This window comes from Ascaphus truei, chromosome 4 (assembly GCF_040206685.1).
Source record: "Ascaphus truei isolate aAscTru1 chromosome 4, aAscTru1.hap1, whole genome shotgun sequence".
NCBI classification, from domain to species: domain Eukaryota; kingdom Metazoa; phylum Chordata; class Amphibia; order Anura; family Ascaphidae; genus Ascaphus; species Ascaphus truei.
The window spans coordinates 224,906,062-224,927,269 of record NC_134486.1 but is presented as its reverse complement, the minus strand read 5'-3'; the positions used below and the strand labels follow the sequence as shown (position 1 = coordinate 224,927,269).

The 21,208-nt window shown below is 44.3% G+C and overlaps 1 protein-coding gene across 1 annotated transcript in view; it reads left to right on the top strand.

The window, feature by feature from the left end:
• Positions 1–21,208, top strand: part of LOC142493241 (protein unc-93 homolog A-like) — a 141,355-nt gene that overhangs the window by 109,864 nt on the left and 10,283 nt on the right. Inside the window, exon 7 of the mRNA XM_075596928.1 lies at positions 2,299–2,430. Within this exon, the coding sequence (XP_075453043.1) occupies positions 2,299–2,430 (132 nt within the window). The remainder of the gene's footprint in view (positions 1–2,298; positions 2,431–21,208) is intronic.

The window sequence follows — 21,208 nt, the reverse complement described above, 5'->3', positions numbered from 1 at the left end:
GCTGATGCCTTGTCCAGACATTTTTCCCCTGAGGAAAAATCTGAAGAAACCCCAGAAACAATTGTACCTTCGAAATGCATAGTCTCCGCCAACTCTTTTGATATTCTTGAAAAGATCGTATAAGCCCAGTCACAGATTCCGAGTGGTCTAGAGGTACCGGAAGGAACTCTTTATGCCGCCCCCAAGTTTCATCAGAAGATCTTGGAATGGGGTCTCTCCGTCCGGTCAGCCGGCCATCCCGGCTTCAAGAGAACATTGGATCTCATTAAGCGCAACTTTTGGTGGCCTAATATGTCCAAAACTCATTCACGAATTTATACGCGCTTGTCCAGTTTGTGTACAGAACAAAACTCTTCATCAAAAGCCTTCCGGGTTACTCATGCCTTTTCCAGTACCTGATCGTCCATGGTCACATATTTCAATGGATTTTATTGTGGATCTTCCGCCCTCCAGAGGTATGACTACCATTTTGGTCAAAGTAGACCGATTTTCGAAACAGGCCCATTTTGTTCCCCTCAAGGGTCTTCCCTCCTCTCCCACCCTGGCAGATATTTTCACCAAAGAAGTGTTTCGTATCCACGGGATCCCTACGTCCATAGTTTCTGACCAAGGATCACAATTCATATCAAGGTTTTGGCGTGCTTTCTCCAAGAGGCTTGGTATGGCCTTATCATTCTCTTCAGGCTATCATCCCCAAACTAATGGACAAACTGAGAGACTTAATCAAAGCCTTGAACAGTATCTACGATGCTTTATTTCTGATACCCAAGATAATTGGGTTTCATCCAAGTCGGCTTCTAATCTCCAACACTCCCTCAGGAGTGCCAGCAGCCGATGAACGGGTAACCACGCTACAGAACTCACGGATCAAGATCCAATCCGCACTCCTTAGTGCAGCTCAGAGGTTCAAGTCTCAAGCAGATCGTCGTCGTCAACAGGCTCCCAATTACAAGCCAGTAGACCGAGTTTGGCTTTCAGCAAAGAATATCAGACTGAAGACTCCTACCCCGAAATTGGCGCCTAGGTTTTTGGGGCCTTTCTTGATTCAGGAACAAATCAATCCTGTCACGTTCCGTTTACAGTTGCCTCCATCCATGAACATTCACAACGCGTTCCATGTATCCCTGCTCAAACCTTTGGTTCAGAGCAATCACTTCCCTGCAAAAGCCCGTAAACCCAACCCTGTTACGGTCCAAGGACACTCAGAATTCGAGGTGCAGTCCATCGTGGATTCCCGTATATCAAGGGGGAAAGTACAGTTGCTTGTACATTGGAAGGACTATGGTCCAGAAGAGCGTTCCTGGATATCAAGAGAGGACATTCATGCTCCAGCTCTACTCAATTGCTTCCACAAGAAATTTCCACAGAAGCCTTGGATGGATTGTCCTGAGACGATCCTGAAGGGGGGGGTACTGTAAGGAATCAGGAGCACGTCCCTTGTGACCCCTCCTCACCCACTACCAGTACTGCAGCGGCTGCTGCTGCCCCTGTCCCCCGTTGCTACCCATGCCGCCGCCCAGCGCATACCTTGAACTCTGCCGCGGCCACCATCTTGGATTCTGGAGCTGGTGTTAGAGCGTGCGCTTCCTTCAAGGATTTATAGCGTGCCCATTATGCCTGTCTCCGCCCCCCACTTGGTGTGGGAGTCTTCACCATGTCTCCAGCACTCCCAGCTGTGCTCTAATACTTCCTGGTCTCTCAGCCACTCACGAGAAGCTCCTCGACACGCTCCTGCCATGCCCCTCGTCAGGATTGGTCACTGCCACTTTAAATATTCTGCTTTGCTTTCCCTTCCTTGCTCTGCATAGATCCTTGCTACCTGTGTTGCCTGGAACCTGTGTCGTGCTCTCTTGTGTTTATTCCTTACAGCTACTGACCCGGCTCGTCTGAATACCCCCTCTGGCTCCTAAGCTCAGCTTTCCTACAGACTACTCTAACCTCTAAGACCCTCGGATTTTGACTTCGGAACTTTCTATATCCTCGGACTCGGCAAGTACTTGACCATTCTTTATCTGCATCGAAGCCTGGCTACTCTACTACGCCACATCCCGGACACACCCCCTCTGCTGTCGGTGCATATCCTCTACATCCCACATCAGTACAGGGGACTGGTCTGGTCTGTGGGCTGCACAGTGTGACAGTATCTTATCAAATAGCATCGCTTAATGCAGATACTAGGCTCTTACATTTGTAGATCAACTGTGTTATTGGAATATGTGAATGACAAGCTTTAGAATTCACATAGCTGTGTTACATCTTGTTAAGTATTATGTTAACAGTACCATTTCCTTCTTACAGCTGCTGTCACTAATGTGATCTGCATTGCAGCACTATTTCTGTGGAAACCTCATCCTGATCAGCTAGGAGTGTTCTTTGTATTTTCAGGAATTTGGGGAATAGGAGATGCTGTTTGGCAAACATTAATGAATGGTAAGTAATATATATATATACATGTACATTTAACTCTTTCAGTGTCAAATATGTTTGCGCCCTATAATGTCATAAATCTACTTCTTGTCTAAATATTGTCACACATATCACAAAAAAAAGTATTAATTTCCTTAAAAGGATTACTAAATATTATTGCCCCCCCCATTTCGTGGGTGGAATTAAGAAAAAAAACAGAAAAAATATATATAGTGAAGTACGTTTATCCATTCAAAAACAGGAACAATGTTGAAATATGCACTAAACTGAAAGTGCCTGAGCCCAGTCACTAAATTATATTTTTGTCCTCCGCACCCATAAGCAAATGGCTAGAACGAAGAATCAGAGCCTCTCTGTAAAAGTTTAGGTATTTATCCAAAGAGTAACTGTCACGGGAGACCAGGTTTATCAACACCCTTTTATACCGGAATCATTGATTGAGCAAAGCAAGATGGTAAAATAAATGGTTATTTATTTCAAGAAAAGACATACACACAATGTAACACAATTTACAGGGTGCTATACCACATACCTAATAGGGGTCATTTCATATTGTTCCTCCACACCCTGTCCATCTGGACACAGCAGCATTCTGTATTAGTCAATGTGGTTTTTAAACAAAGCCCTGCAGCACTGGCTTATTGAGTGGTGAATGTCCCTCAATGTTTTCTCTAGCTGTTGGTTTGGTGCTTGGAATCTGCGCTCCTGATTGGCTGCAGGACCTCTTATGGGTATTTTGGTCCCATTCACAAAACTCTACAGCCGATCAGAGCATAGGAATTTTTCTGCCAGCCAATCACCGATTTGCCAGTATTGTAAAGCCGGGTTGGTACCTTTTCTCAATCTGCAATGGGGCATGCACCAACCTGGCATCTCTGCCTCTTAACATACTGAGCCCACCGGCTGTCCAGGTTCCACAGAGTCTGGGATCTGGCAAATGGTGTCCGGATAGCCCTGTGTTAGCCCAGGATGCGGGTACTCAAGCAGAACTGCAGTACCCCTCCTGTTCTAACACCTTGGCATCCCTTAGGCTTTCAAGTCCGGACTTTGCATAGACCCATAGGCACCAAACTTGGTAGCCATCTGGTCCCTCAGAATCCATGACTTGGAAATCCCACAGTTCATCTACAGGTTAACAGCATATACTGTATACCTATTAAACATAACTCTTTAATAAAATATTCTGTGTCCTGTCTTTTGTGTGGTAAAGATGTATAAGTCCATATTCTGGTGTCAGGGATGGAGTGAGTGTATATATTGCCTACACTCACTAGCCTCATACTTGGCACACTTTAGAAAAATAACTTTTAAAAATGTTACACACACAAAACCACTCTCAGCTTTATCACATAGCTGGAGCACCCCCTGAACCCTTATACCAGGTTTCAGAGTACCTGGGCATGTATCTGGGCACCTCTCTTTCTCCTAGGGACCCCTCTGTATACTGGAACTCCGTGTATGATTGCTGGTATACATTGACCCATTCATGCCCGTTTACCTTGTCTGGAAGGTGCTGCAGCAGGAATCCTGGCGGTGAGTTGTAAGAATGTTTTCAGAGTTTGACAGGAGTAATGCGCTTGGCTGTATTCGTGAATCTCACTCGATTCCTGGATCCATTTCTTGGGGTATCCCAGAACTCCAGACCCCCGATACATAGACACATTCTGCAAAGACTTTCTCCGGCAAACCCTCTCTGAAACTTACAGACTAGAAATCTCCCGGTCCCAGCACCCCAGGAAAGGCAAATCACCCATAATTTTTTATTGTCTCATAATTTGCACACAGTCACAGTAATGCATTTAGGACATCCGGGTCCAAGAGCTGACACTCTAGGACCTCAACACACGGATAAAAGGTAACCAAGTGGGCTTAACATTTATTAGTGATCCTAGTTAACCCCTTCACCATCACAGTAACACTCATATAAAACACAGAGTACAGCGGGTTTCAGGCCAGTCCGCAAGTTTCTCCTGCTCCCCGGTAACCGCGACGTTGCTCCGCCATTACCGCTGGCATCCTATGTCACTTACGGTTTGGAGAGTTACACTGCAAAAGGTCCTTCTGCAACCCAATGCATTTCGAAGGTTGTTCCTTCTTCACCACTTTCAAGGTGTGCTGATCAATTTGGACTTTAGCCAAATTATTTAAACTGTTTAAGGCTCTTCACATCTGAATTTTTCATAGCTGAACGCAAAAGATGTTTGCAATAATTGGCAAAGCAAAACTAGTCTCTAGCATAAAAATAAAGTCTTTCTTTTCTGAGGATACACACCACAAGATATTTAGATATGGGTAAAGGGTTTTCCCAAAAAATATTTCTAGCCAATATTGAAAACAGGGCTATTGATGTTTTTCTCATACCTTTACACTAATTTCAGATGTTGACATACTTGTACTTGTCAAGAAAAAACACCCCTATAGCATAACAAATACCCCAATAAGGTATAGATTTTAACTACAGTATTAAGTACAACCCAATGAAATGCAGAGGTGTTTTTGTCTTTCACCAGAATATATTGTCATTGTGGCAATCCATGACCATATAGTGGTATGTTTTACCACTGTGATAAACAATTGGATAGAGGGGGAGGGGGTGGGTGCCCCAGGGAGGGTGGTTAGGCCTCCCGTGTGGGTAGCGAGGGAGGGGTATTAACTCCTTAATTCCTATAGCTGTTACAAACTGCTTGTGAGGATCTGCCATCCTGGCGGCTGGAGACCGTCTCCTCACCTGGAAACACCTGCCGCCATGGACACCCAGGATGCGCAGTCTCACGGCCCTGTTATGCGCTCGCGCGGATCTGGTGCGGCCTGTCTGTCCATGGGGATCCACCTCCGCCCCTCGCTCCGGCGCGTTTCGAGTGCGCTCATCCAGCCTCCCCTCTGACGCACGCCCCAGTCTCCGCCCCCGCCCCGGTGACGGACAGGACCAGTGTGGGAGTGACTTGCGCACCGGTCTCCGCCCCCTGACCTCAGTGACCCATCGGGTCGGCGCGCGCTCAGTCCCACCTCCATTCCTGACCAGGCTGCATCATAGGGCAGAACTGTGTGCACCAGCAGCCTATAGGATTCGGTTTCCTGGTTCCGCCCTGGCTCTTCATTGTAGGATCTCCCTTTATATACCCTCTTGCTCAAGACTCTCATTGCTGAGCATAGTCTTGTGTGATGCTGTACCTTGCTATATCCTGTTCCTGTATCTCCTGCCTTGCCTTGTTTGCCTTCCCTGTTTATTCTGCCGCTGCCTGACCCTGCTACGTACCTTGGCCTCCGCACCTCCCAACTCCTTATCCAGATTTATACCTACCTTCCTCCAGTCTCCAATTCTGAACCTGGCTACGCACCCTGACGATCTGCTTCTCTCCTATCCTGAACCTGGCTACTGTGACATAGTCCAAAGATGTTAGGCAGCTTTCTGCCCCATTTTAGAGCAGAAAGTGCAGGAATAGCTAAAAATGATCCGTTCCACAGCTTCCCATTAACTCAGGCAGCTGGATGGAAAATCCAGAGCACAGATTACAATGGCTCTAGTTCTCCCTCACCTGCTCTTCTAATCACATGCACAGGTATTTAGAGCAGAGAGGTTTTGCATTTCACTCTCTCTCCTTGGAGCCTGGGGGCTGGGGGTGTCTCTACTCTCCTGCACCCAGTATCGAGGTTGACGGCCTCTCCACGTATCACAGTACCAGAGGATTTGCCTGGACACCCCAAACAGATAAGACAAACAAATGGTTACTGCTGTTGCTAAAAGACTGTGCTGTATCTTGTGACCCTAAATGAGAGAGCATTGTTTTAAGCTGGGGAACCAGTTTAGTTGGCCAGCAGCTGTTAGAGAGACTGATTTTGATGTGTAGTTAGATCCCTGAAAGGGATAGGATTTTGTTTATATAGTTTTGGTTTCTTTTTACTTGAAATAACAGTGTGGGAAATACTGTAACAATGAAATGAGTGAACTGCTGAATGAAAGTATCTGAGTACCTCTAACCTACACATGTTAAAGCTGCAGTACCTTACTTGGATGAAAATAAAGCAGGCAGAAGCCTGAGTTAAGCAGCTTAATACTTTGCATGATCCTGTTTTTGTATTAAATAACCCTAGAAGACTGTGTCGGGAAGAACCCAGACAGACGTCAGCACTACAAAAGAGGGGCGTTTGTCACATATGGTGGAGAATGCGGGCAGACACTAAAGTCTGTGGGTTTGCAAATAAATGCGGGGGTTTAAAATGGCCGCCCAGCTGAAGTAAAATACAGATGCTATGAGTGAAGTCTGTTCCACTGTGTATATCAGTTGTGCTTCTAGCGTACACAGAGAATGTGCGAAGTGTGGATGCAATAGCACCCTGAACCCAAACAGAAAACCAAAATGTTTTGCTGAAGGAAAAAAAATAAAAAATTTTGCATCTAGCAAGTGCTGTTTGTAAAGCTAATGCCTTTTGCTGAAGTGAGTGAATTTGCAGCTAGCAAGTGCTGTATGTAAGTTGCTGAAGTGAGTGAAATTGCAGCTAGCAATTGTCCCTGCCGGGTTTCTAAAATGGCCGACGTGAAATGTTTGTTGTGTAATGTACGTAACCATACAAAACAGTGTCCCTTCAGGCCATACTATGATCACGACCCTGGAGGAGAGCCGTACCTACAGATGAATTTAGTATGCTGGGCCTGTCGTGAAGTAGGTCACATGGAAGATGTGTGCCCCAAAATTTTCAAAGACAAACAGCTGCAAAAGCAAGCAACGCCCTGTGAGTGCAAGCAAGATGTGGAAGCTGATAACAGTGAGTGTGTGCCCAGGACCACTGATATCTCTGGAGCTAATAAAGCAAAAAGAAAGAAAACTGTTCCTCAAGTCACAGGGGAAGTGACCGAGCCACTTGAACCTGCGCTGTCAGGACATGCGTCAGAAAGGCGCCGAGATGAGCAACAGCCCATAGGGCCTGGCGCAATCGTCCCAGGAATGACGACACGCCTAGAGATGACAAAGGCTACTGCTACCACCATAGGCAGAGAGCCAAGCGAATCAAAGAAAACAAGAACTGACTGGAAACTATGCTATGAGATGTCCCAGAAAGATGTGCAAAACTTCATCACAGAGTTGGGGGTTTCTCGGCAAGAGGCTAGCGCGCTTAAAGCAGAGCTGGAACTCTCACGCCATGAGGTCTACGCTCGCAGCACAGAGCTGTGTACATTGAAGAAAACCTATGAGAATACCCTGAGTAATTTAGAGACTGTAAAAAGAGAGAATGTAAGTCTGACACAGAAAAATTCAGACTTGACTGACCAGATCAGTGAAAGTGATGAGAAGCTTCACCAAGCAGAAAAAGTGGAGAAGCAATTGATTCAGGAAAAGTTAGAAATGCAGGAAGCACTGCAGAATACAGAATCAGCGGCGATCCAGGCGACACAAACTGCAGAGCTCCAAAAAATGGAGGCGCTGATGCAAACCCAGAGCAAGCACCAGAAAGAGGTGAAGACCCTGAGGGAGGTCTGGCACGATCAGGTTGAAGAGCTGCAGAAGCAGATGGCTGAGCGCGAGATACAGTGCGCCAAGAGAGAGGAGGTGTCCGTCCGTCAGGTGGTTTGCCTGACACTGCGCTATAAAAGCGAGATGGCCGATATCTACAAGCAGCTGGACCACACGGCAAATGAGGGGGCCCGGCTGCAGCTGGAGCTGGACAAGACCCGGAAGGAGCACCTGCAGCTGCAGGTCAAGAATAGAGAAAATGAAACAGAGTTAAACCTCGCTCTGAAACAGATGACGGACATGGGAGAAGCGGCTAAAGTGGTTCAGTCGGGCTATCAATCCTACCTCCTAACCAAGCAAGCTGTACGTTCCTATACGTGTATCTTCAATGCTGTTGCAATATTACGATTTGCTATAAAGATGAAGTTGGAGAAAGAGATTCCAAGGCTAAAAGAGACACGGTCACAAAAGGAGACCAGGGAAAGTAAACTCAATGTCCTCACTGATGACAAAGAGGAAGGAGAAAGAATTGACTTTGATTGTGCTGCTGTTATTCCAGAAACAGATAGGCACCCTCCTGAGAATATACTCCCTGATCTGGAATTCAAAAATCCAGATCCTCAATTTCATTTACGTTGTCCAGAAGATTATCAAACTAGTGGACACACCCAGGACAACACAGAAGATGTTTTAGCCAAGTGGGTGGCAGTTCCTGAAAACACAAACTTGTTGACAGATCCTGATGACATGGTTAATATGGACTACGTTTGTACAGAGGCAACTAGGTCTCCAAAACCCAAAGGCCTGGTAATGGCCACAAAAGGGAAATCAAAGATTGAAAAGAAAAAACAACGAAGGTTAACATGGCGCCTGAATAGTTCCATATCTCACCAATCTGGACCACACTGTGGAGCCAAGGAGAATCTGGTCCAAGGGTCTCATCAGAAGCTAAAGAAACAGTCCAGTCATTTGCAGGTTGCAGCGGGCTATGAAATAAAGTCAAAGGATGCAATAGACTGGAAGTCAAAAAAAAAAAAAAAAAAATGTTTGGGGGAACTGACCGATTTATTTATTTTATTACACGTGTGGACTATGTCACGGACACTTTACTATGCAAATAAGCATTTTGTCAATATTACAATGTTATATTGGTTCTCTGTGTTTGAAAATGTAGCTAAACTACAAATTAATATACAGGGTTGATGGCCCTTAAGATTACAAGGCTGTAGTATAAGAGAAAAAATATTGGTAGCTTACAATATGGAAAAAAAAATGCCCTTTTCGGTTGGTAAATTTATAATGAAGTTCATATTCGTATCATGTGAATACTTAATATTGTACTGAGGAGTTAGCTCAAGTATTTCAGGTAGGACGCTCACCCCAGTGAGGTCCATGGCCGCTCACCCCAGTAGGTGTGAGCTGGGGAGGGGGATATGTGACATAGTCCAAAGATGTTAGGCAGCTTTCTGCCCCATTTTAGAGCAGAAAGTGCAGGAATAGCTAAAAATGATCCGTTCCACAGCTTCCCATTAACTCAGGCAGCTGGATGGAAAATCCAGAGCACAGATTACAATGGCTCTAGTTCTCCCTCACCTGCTCTTCTAATCACATGCACAGGTATTTAGAGCAGAGAGGTTTTGCATTTCACTCTCTCTCCTTGGAGCCTGGGGGCTGGGGGTGTCTCTACTCTCCTGCACCCAGTATCGAGGTTGACGGCCTCTCCACGTATCACAGTACCAGAGGATTTGCCTGGACACCCCAAACAGATAAGACAAACAAATGGTTACTGCTGTTGCTAAAAGACTGTGCTGTATCTTGTGACCCTAAATGAGAGAGCATTGTTTTAAGCTGGGGAACCAGTTTAGTTGGCCAGCAGCTGTTAGAGAGACTGATTTTGATGTGTAGCTAGATCCCTGAAAGGGATAGGATTTTGTTTATATAGTTTTGGTTTCTTTTTACTTGAAATAACAGTGTGGGAAATACTGTAACAATGAAATGAGTGAACTGCTGAATGAAAGTATCTGAGTACCTCTAACCTACACATGTTAAAGCTGCAGTACCTTACTTGGATGAAAATAAAGCAGGCAGAAGCCTGAGTTAAGCAGCTTAATACTTTGCATGATCCTGTTTTTGTATTAAATAACCCTAGAAGACTGTGTCGGGAAGAACCCAGACAGACGTCAGCACTACAAAAGAGGGGCGTTTGTCACACTACGTACACCGACGATCCGATACTCTCCAAACCTGAACTTGGGTACGTACCCCGACGATCCGATATTCTCCAAACCTGATCTGGCAAGTACCCTCTATTACTCTAACGTCTATACTCCTGACCTGGCTTGCACAACCAATCTACATTCTAGGCGCGTCCGCATTGCTGTCGGTTGGCATTACTCAATTTCCTACCTCAGCACCGCGGTCGCGCTTCGTTTGTGGTGAGCTACGCGTTACACCGCTAAGGTGATTAAGGGATTAGTGGCCAGTAGTTTTTTTTTTATTGTTATGTTGCTACCCACAGAGGATGAGGAGGATGCATAGGAAGACGAGGATGGTGCTCATCCTGGCAGTGGTAAGTACAACTTTAATTTACTTTATGCTGGCTGGCTAATGTTTTATTTTTAATGGGCAAATGCGCTATTATCCATATCAGGATAATAGGAATTTTGCCCATTAGTGTGCGTTGGGGGGTGGGAGGGGGCAGGGTTCAGACATGGAAGGTTGTATTTATTTTTATTGTATTGCACTAATTGTTTTTTGAATGGGGAAAATGGCTATTAGCCATTTTTGGCTAATAGCAATTTTACCCATTCCGTTGCAGTGTTGTTGGTAGAGGGGTTGGGTGATGGTGGTAGTTGACCCATGATGGTGTTTAGGCCTTGCGGGAGGGAAGCACAAGGAGTTAACCCCTTCATTACCTTAGTGGTTGTAACCGGTAAAGTTTTGAAGGGCTTGACATCTACTGCCACCCTCCCACAAGTACTAAGCACCCACCCTGGGGCAACTACAGGCTTCACCCACCCCCTGTACCAACAACAAAGCAGTGCCTGCTATTTAACCCTTAAATTACCTAAGGATTGACTCCGGGGGTCTCTGGAGCTGAAAACAAATATGTGGGTCAGCTCCTGATGCCCCCAGATAACCACGGAGACCCCCACATTCAATCCTATGCAGTAAAAATAAAAGAAACTCCTTGATATGCAAATCGCAATTCTGATCTTGCCACCTTTTGGATTATGAGAAAAGAATTCAAGTTTTTATAGTACGATATGCATATCGGAGTTTAGTGAATAGCAGTTGCAGGCCAAAAATGCGAGTTTGGTCATTTTTTCAGCTACCGAACTGTTTCTTACAGCCAGAGTGTTATAGCTCATTAAAAAGCCATTTTAGTGTGATATTTCCATGTCATCGAAGCTTTGTGAATAGCTACACATGCAATATCGCTCTAAAAGGGAACTTAACAGGCATGAATGCACTTACAGTATTGAAGTTTAGTGAATGAGCCCCCATATGCCCGTATATGTCCGTATTCTTACTTTACTTCCTTATATGCCCGTAATCTACCCCATATGATAGGCATCAGCCAATTTTGGAATTGTGGCTAAAAAACATTGCAATACAAAAAAAATTATACAAATGTATAAATTGTCAAAAAATATAAACACTATTTAAAGGAAGCTGTTACAAATCCCACTCCTCTCACAAAACACTTTGTAAATGTATTTCCCTATTCAAACCTCTTCTCTAGTTCAATCGCTGTAAATTATAAAAATGGTTTTATTCCCTTTATGTTTATCCACTACATGCACTGCTGGAGCATACTACATACTGTTTTTCTTATCAATTTCATGTATATGTTCATAAATTCAATGCAAAAGTCCATAGTGCCAGAGACAGGGTCTGATGTGATTGTGCTGAGGGGGTTCATGCTTCCAAATGGGACCCCACAGTGTTAATCCCATGGGTGGCTGCAGCCCTGGAGATAATAAGGTTAGCTACATATGTGCATGCAGTTGATAATAAAAACATATTGTATGCTCAAGCAGCGCATGTAGTGGATAAAAAAAAAGCTGTGTGTGCTGTGCATGCGCATACTAAGTGAAACTTTTTTGACTTTTGTCACAGAAATTGTATTTGTATTGGTGATGTTTTAATTAAAAATCAAAATACAATTTCATTGACAAAACGCAAATAAATTTGACTTAGAACATGCGTACACATCCCTTGTATTTGCACTAAGCGTGAATTCCTCGTGTGTGTGTGACTGTGTGACTGTGTGACTGTGCGTGTGACTGTGCGTGTGACTGTGTGACTGTGCGTGTGACTGTGCATGTTACTGTGTGACAGTGCGTGTGCGCGTGACAGTGCACGGTGCACGTGACAGTGCGTGTGCACGCGACGGACTGTGTGCGCGACTGACTGTGTGCGCGACTGACTGTGTGCGCGACTGACTGTGTGCGTGACTGACTGTGTGCGCGACTGACTGTGTGCGCGACTGACTGTGTGCGCGATTGACTGTGTGCGCGACTGACTGTGTGCGCGACTGACTGTGTGCGCGACTGACTGTGTGCGCGACTGACTGTGTGCGCGTGCGTGTGACTGTGTGCGCGTGACTGTGTGCGCGTGCGTGTGACTGTGTGCGCGTGCGTGTGACTGTGTGCGTGTGCGTGTGACTGTGTGCGTGTGCGTGTGACTGTGTGTGTGTGACTGTGTGTGTGCGTGTTAGTGTGTGTGTGTGTGTGCGTGTGACTGTGTGTGTGTGCATGTGACTGTGTGTGTGTGCGTGTGACTGTGCGTGTGTGCGTGACCATGTGCGTGTGTGCGTGACCATGTGCGTGTGTGCGTGACCATGTGCGTGCGTGTGTGTGACCGTGTGCGTGCGTGCGTGCGTGTGACCGTGTGACGTATGCGCAGCCCCCCTGCACCTCACACATCCCCCTAACCTATTCACCCCCAATACAGCTCCATGATTCCCACCCCAATATCCCCTGCCCTCCCCCTAATGATACACCCGAATAACCCCTGTCCCCCACCCCAAATGATATAGCCACACAAATACCCCCTGCCCTCCCCCTAATGATACACCCCATCTCCCCAGTCTAGGCACGCACTCACCGGGCGGCAGGAAGAGGCTGCTCCGGACCCTTCCCTCCCGCACTGGGCTCCGTGTCACCCCCTCCCGCATGAAACTCCTCTCCTAGGCGGTCGTGACCAGCAGGCGGCCGGACGGCTAGTCTGCACATCCCTCCGGAGCAGCCTCCTGAAGGGAGTCCACGGCTGCAGGGACCACAGGAGCCCCTCGGGCTCTACCCCACAGAAGCTGCCGCCCTGCAGGGACGGGGAGAGGCTCAGCTCCAGCTCCCCGGTACTGGCCCAGGGAGGTGAAGGTCTCCCCGCCCTCACCAGTCACCTCCTGCCCGGAGCTCAGGCCTGAGACTGACCCGTAGCGGCTCATCCCACAGGCAGCGGCCAGGGGAAGCCTGCAGGATCACGGGCATGCACCGAGAGGAGAGGCCGCAGGAGATCAGGGCCTGGAGCAGTGTGGGCTGCAGTGTCCCTATGAGAGCCGTGGCGTCTTGAGTGTCGCCATGACTACCATGCTGAGGCGTGTGGGGGGAACGGCGCGCTGGCAGCCGCATGCGTCTTTCCCCAGCGTCCCCATGACTACTGCGCATGCGCGGCCTGGCAGCGGACGTGTTGGGGGAACGGAGCCGCTGCCAGCCGCTTCTGCGCATGCGCAGAAGGCCGTAGTCGCCATTAGTTGTGCGCATGCGCGCAATTGCAGCGGACGTATGGCGGCCGTTAGGAGCGGCGGCGGCGGCACCGCATGTCAGCGGCTGTGTGGGGGGTGCGGTGGCCATTAGGAGCGGCGCCGGCGGCTATCGCCGCCGCCGCCGCATCTGATTTGTGGAGCGGGTGTGATGTCAGTGTTGGGGTCGGGCTGAGCCAGAACACAGCCCGGCCTCAGCTGCCAGCACTGACGTCACATCCGTTTCATTTCTGTCTCCACAATCCATTTTTGCCCCATCACGAATGAGGTGCCACTAAGGAAGTTTCACTTCAATAAAAGGGATAAAACATTTTACACCATTTATAGTAACTAAGATAGTGAAAATAAGCCCCCAGAGGGGGAAATACTGTATATTAAAAAGACTACTACAGAGGGAATCTTATTGGACGCCTGTCTTGGATACATTAAAACCAAGAGTTCTTAATAAGGAAATACATTGGCAATGTTTTTTGTTTGTTGAGTGCTATTTGTAACTGCTCCTTTAAATAGTGTATATATTTATTGACAATTTGTACATTTGTATAAAGCTTTTTTGTATTGTAATGTTTTTAAGCCACGATTCCGGGATTGGCTGATGCCTATCACATGGGGTAAATTAGGGGCATATAAGGAAGTAAAGGGACATGGTGTTTTGCATAGTCCTTAAAAAAGCCATGAGGGAGAAACATGTTGGGCATGTCTCCTTTCTTTTTTGATTATCTCTCAACATTTTGTGCTGAGGGATTATACAACTGTGGTTTGCGATAATAAAGAAAGAAGCTTTATTTTATCCATGACTTGGTGCTGTTGTTTTGCTTCTCTGCTGCTATGAGCTAACAACAGTTAGCTCGGAACACTCTAGAACATTTCAAGGCTTTTCCAGGAGCACCCTTCACTCAGTATCTGTATACACACACACACACAAAATATTATTTGAGGGTCATACTTCTTTCTCCTGACCAACAATGATAGTCGGTTCCAGCCCCCACTATTCCACAGAAGGGAGGCAGGTGATGGTCTATCTGTCTGTAATTATATCAATATCATTAAGATACAGGTTAGGAAATGCACTGTATGGAGCACAAATGCTGACTATACAGTTTCTGCCTTCGTTGTCAGTATGGGGCCTACTGATGTTGATTACTGATTGACTTTACACAGTAAAAGTGAAGATGAGGATCCTAAAAAATAGCCCCATTGTCATCCTTTGACTTCTTCCATCTATTTCCCAATGCTGCCCACTATACATTGTGAAGAGGAGGATGCTAAACAACAGGCTTTAACCCCCCTAGTTCAAAGGCACTACAGAAGGTGTGTAGGGCACACCCAGAAATGCTAGCCCAATCTCTTGCAATTCCTGTGAGAGAATACAGAAAAAACAAAACAAATAAAGTGCGCAAAATTACTATTTCTATTGTTTAAACCCTTCACCACCTTTGTGTTAGATATACAAAATAATACAACCTCTAAATCGATTGGTGATCTGCAGCTATGTGATTAGGGATATACACCCCTAGGCAACTGAAACACAAAAAAAGACAACAGCGCAAACGCCCATAGTGAAGTTTGTAAAGATATATGAATATATATTGTTAGGGTATTATATCTGCGTACATCAGATAGGTAGGTTTACAGCATTTCATGTGCAATACATGAGTTACCAATCGTCGCACTGCCACCGCCAGTCATCAGGAGTTCTCCTTCCCAGCCTCCAAGGTAAGCCGTCACGATCGTGATGTGGAGCCTCCACTGCGGTGCTGTGTTCTAATCGATATCTTTGCCTGGTTACTGCCGTCGCTTTCGCTCGGTCCTCAGATCTGCCGCCGTCTGCAGCTGCCTCCCGCACCTCAGATCACTGAGTTAGTATGTCACGTGTCCCGCGGGGTTTTGCGACCGGCCGCAAAGGGAGATGCGTGACGTAAAGTGTGATGGTATCTTTACTACAGCATACCGAATACAGCTTTTTCCATGAAATAAGTCCAATGAGGATGTACCACGCAGATTGTGGAAATACAGTTCTAGGACTAATAAAATTCTATATCCAACGCGTTTCGAAGCGTGAGCTTCTTCTTCAGGGATAAATTTGGACTAGATTAAGAGCATATTTATACCCTTGAACCCCCGCTGATTGGTCAAATTCAGAGGTTTCTAAACCAATCTGATTGGCACTATACAGCATCCCACCTATGTGGGTGTGATAGAAACATTACCTCTCAGTGTGCTCAAGTAAGTTAACCCTATCAGCACTGGTCCAAGGCTATATTTGAAACACAACACATCTTTATTACATATATCTTCTTAAAATCACAATGATAAAATTGCCAATGATTAAGGACTTTCAATGGCTCTGAAATGAAACAAACAAATGTTATTACCACATATATGCAAATATAAAAATCGATTTAAGATTAATATGAGTGGGTATCATATATATTATTCAGGTCTTTTACATAGGACCAAGCACTTAGCTAATGAAATACAGATAGCTACATAGTACCTATTTTTACATATTATTTAATATAGACACCATAGGTCTATGTTCTCATTTAGACCTTTAGGACCTAAAGTCTTAAGTTTGTGGATCCAGTATGTTTCTTGGACAGATATATCTTTGATTCTGTCTCCTCCACGTCTATTTTGAGGGATAGTTTTAATCCCTTTAAAGGTTAGGGATGAGGGGTCTTTGTTGTGATGAGTCGAGAAATGACGACTTACACTGTGAGTCTGTAGGGCATGTTTTATATTTCTCACGTGTTCTTGGATACGTGTTTTTAGACTGCGTTTAGTGCGGCCTACGTATTGCAGGCCGCATGGGCATTCCAATAGGTACACTATAAATCTTGTATTACAGTTTATCAATTCAGTAATATTGTACACTTTTTGGTCTATATTTGATTTAAAGGTTTTTCGTTCAGCATGAAGGAGTTTACATATGCAACATCTCCCACACGGGAAATTCCCTATTATGTTGTTGCTCATCCAGGTTTGGATAGACTTATTGTTTCCAGATTTTCCAATGTCGCTTGGGACTAGTATGTCCTTTAGGCTACGTGCCTTCCTGTAGATAAATTTGGGAGATGTGCTTATGTGTCCACTTAGAATGGGATCGGTGGATATAATCCCCCAATGTTTTTTTATGACTCCTTCTATTTGTCTGTGCATAGAATTATAATTAGTGATGAATGGAACTACTATGCAGTCTTCATTGGTGTTTAATGGACTTTTCTGTTTTGGTACTAACATTTTATTTCGATCCAATTTTCTAACTTTTTCTAGTTCAGACATGAGATGTTTATAATTGTATCCCCTTTCTAAAAATCTTAAGAACAAAAATTGGGCTTGTTGTTCAAAGTTCGCTTCATTGCTGCAGTTTCTCTTGATTCTCGTAAACTGGCCTCCAGGTATGTTACTAATCCAAGATTTTTTGTGATTACTGGAGGCCAGTAGGAGATTATTCGTATCCACCTTTTTGAAGAAGGTTGTAGTTGTTACCCCTTCTATTTCAGAAGCCTTTAAATCTAGATCTAGATAGCTGACACTCTCTGTGTGTGTTACATGGGTGAATACCAAATTATGGTCATTATGATTGATGTATTTCATAAATTGATTTATTGATTCTTCATCACCCTCCCACACACAGAGAATGTCATCTATATAGCGACGCCATATCACTATATGTTTTTGGAATGGATTTTCCTGCCAGATGAAGGTTTCTTCCCAGTTCCCCATGTACAGGTTTGCGAAGCTGGGGGCAAACCGAGTGCCCATTGCAGTTCCGCAAACCTGCAAGAAGAACTGGGAAAGAAAAAGGAAATAGTTATGGCTAAGCACATATTTTATGGCTTGTATGATGAACCATCTATTTAGATCGGTAATCTTAGATTCTAGTCTCAGGTACCCCTCAACTGCTGCAATACCCTTTACATGGGGAATGCTAGTGTACAGGGCTTGTACGTCACACGTTAGCCATCTGTACGACTTCTTCCATTCGAATTTTGCAAACAGGTTTAGTACCGCAGAGGAGTCCTTTAGATATGAAGGTAACTCCCCTACGATACTTTGCAGGAAAAAGTCCACATATTGGGATAAATTTGCAGTCAGTGAGGATATACCCGAGACTATGGGTCGACCTGGTGGGTTTATTAGAGATTTGTGCAGCTTAGGAAGGTGATAGAACACCGGTATTTTTGGTGACTTATTATATAAGAACCCATATTCTTTATCTGTTATTATTGTTAGGGATAATGCTTCATCTAGAAGTTCTTTGAGTGTTTTTAGAAATGATATTGTCGGATCTGAAGTTAGTTTCTTATAGAAGACAGGGTCACAGAGGAGTCGGTGTGCTTCCTGCTCATAAGTAGAGCGATCTTGTAGAACCACACCTCCTCCCTTGTCAGCCTGTCTAATAATAAGTTGATTGTTTTCCTGCAAGAGTTTTAAAGCAAGATTTTCAGCCTTAGACATGTTCTGTTTAATGTTCCATTCTCTTGCACTGCTATTTATATTGTTTAAATCTTTGTAGACCATGTCAAAAAAAGTATCCACATGGTTACCCTTGGATTGATATGGGTAAAACGTTGATTGGGTCTTAAATGGGGTGTGGATACATGTCGTTGCTTCATTAGCTATTTCTATATTTTGGTTTGGAACGACTTTATTATTAGTTTCTATTTTTGATTTGATAAAGTGTCTTTTAAGTGTGATATTTCTTATAAATTTATGGAGATCTTTGAAAAGTTGAAATGAGTTTGCCCCGCTAGTCTTAGAAAAAGAGAGTCCCTTACTTAGGACTCTTTTTTGATCATCTGTAAGTATGAATGTTGAGAGATTAAAGATACCTCTATCTATCGGGATAGGTTGGTTCCTTAAAATTCTTTTCTTTTGGACCCTGGATCCTCCTCTTTTCCCTCTTCGGGCAATGGTCTTTTTAACTTTGTCCCCGAGGTCACTTGTTTGTGATTCTCTATAGTTCTCGATTCTTTCTCTGGGGAACCATGCCTCCTCCTTATTAGATCTAAAAAAAGAGAAGGAGAGGAGGGAGACGGGGAGGATGCAGGGCGACTCTCACGTATCTGATCTGATATCCTTACAGGGGGTCTATATGACTCATTAGTTTGTTGGTAATTTATTTGTCTTTTTCTATTGTAATTGTAATTTTCGTCATAATTTCTCCCTTTATAGTTAGGATTCCTGGGATGTCCTCCTCTTTGGGGGTACGATCTATCTCTCCTAGGGTGATCCCTTCTATCTGTAGGGTGATACCCACCTGGTTGCCTCCCTCTATCATTTTGTTCTCCATTGGTTCTGTGGCTATTTTGAGGTTCTGTATTGCCATTAGGGCGACCATTAGAGTCACCATTAGGTTCATTCACACTTTTGTTACCTGCCCCCTTTCCTTTGTTCTCATCTTTGGCCCATGTTCGTTGTTTATTTGTGTCATAGTCGTTTTTATCTCGAAAAAACTTAAAGTGCTTGGTCTTCACAGTCTCATCGTCATGTTGCTCTAAGTTGGCGCACACCTCGTGTTCCAACTCAGAGCAATCAATGCTGATGATAAGGGGCTCCATAATTTTTATTTGATCTTCAATTTGGGCTCCCAATTCTTTTAGTGATTTGTTCCTCTCAAATATTATTAGACGTACTAAGTCATTTGAACATTCGTCTAAAATGCGCACCCACTCCTTCATGAAGTGCTCATTGTCCCTACCAAAGGTGGGATTTTTTAAAATGCGTAGGCCTCTAGGTAGTCTCCCACAGTCTAGATACCTTTGCATGGTACGTCTCTCAAACCATTGCTTACTTTCTGTAATTAACAGTTTTTCTAAGTTTTTAAACATTTCTTTCATAGATGTTTGCTCATTGGGTAGTTCATTTACCGCTTTGGGCTCCTCTGCAAAGAGGAGATCAAAGGCCTCTTCACGTTTGGCTCTACAGGCAGCTAGACTCCAAACCATGATGGTATTATTCTAGTACACAGATACAAAATACAGTGAAAATAAGTGCAGCACTAAATATAGTGAGAATACAGAAAAAACAAAACAAATAAAGTGCGCAAAATTACTATTTCTATTGTTTAAACCCTTCACCACCTTTGTGTTAGATATACAAAATAATACAACCTCTAAATCGATTGGTGATCTGCAGCTATGTGATTAGGGATATACACCCCTAGGCAACTGAAACACAAAAAAAGACAACAGCGCAAACGCCCATAGTGAAGTTTGTAAAAATATATGAATATATATTGTTAGGGTATTATATCTGCGTACATCAGATAGGTAGGTTTACAGCATTTCATGTGCAATACATGAGTTACCAATCGTCGCACTGCCACCGCCAGTCATCAGGAGTTCTCCTTCCCAGCCTCCAAGGTAAGCCGTCACGATCGTGATGTGGAGCCTCCACTGCGGTGCTGTGTTCTAATCGATATCTTTGCCTGGTTACTGCCGTCGCTTTCGCTCGGTCCTCAGATCTGCCGCCGTCTGCAGCTGCCTCCCGCACCTCAGATCACTGAGTTAGTATGTCACGTGTCCCGCGGGGTTTTGCGACCGGCCGCAAAGGGAGATGCGTGACGTAAAGTGTGATGGTATCTTTACTACAGCATACCGAATACAGCTTTTTCCATGAAATAAGTCCAATGAGGATGTACCACGCAGATTGTGGAAATACAGTTCTAGGACTAATAAAATTCTATATCCAACGCGTTTCGAAGCGTGAGCTTCTTCTTCAGGGATAAATTTGGACTAGATTAAGAGCATATTTATACCCTTGAACCCCCGCTGATTGGTCAAATTCAGAGCTTTCTAAACCAATCTGATTGGCACTATACAGCATCCCACCTATGTGGGTGTGATAGAAACATTACCTCTCAGTGTGCTCAAGTAAGTTAACCCTATCAGCACTGGTCCAAGGCTATATTTGAAACACAACACATCTTTATTACATATATCTTCTTAAAATCACAATGATAAAATTGCCAATGATTAAGGACTTTCAATGGCTCTGAAATGAAACAAACAAATGTTATTACCACATATATGCAAATATAAAAATCGATTTAAGATTAATATGAGTGGGTATCATATATATTATTCAGGTCTTTTACATAGGACCAAGCACTTAGCTAATGAAATACAGATAGCTACATAGTACCTATTTTTACATATTATTTAATATAGACACCATAGGTCTATGTTCTCATTTAGACCTTTAGGACCTAAAGTCTTAAGTTTGTGGATCCAGTATGTTTCTTGGACAGATATATCTTTGATTCTGTCTCCTCCACGTCTATTTTGAGGGATAGTTTTAATCCCTTTAAAGGTTAGGGATGAGGGGTCTTTGTTGTGATGAGTCGAGAAATGACGACTTACACTGTGAGTCTGTAGGGCATGTTTTATATTTCTCACGTGTTCTTGGATACGTGTTTTTAGACTGCGTTTAGTGCGGCCTATGTATTGCAGGCCGCATGGGCATTCCAATAGGTACACTATAAATCTTGTATTACAGTTTATCAATTCAGTAATATTGTACACTTTTTGGTCTATATTTGATTTAAAGGTTTTTC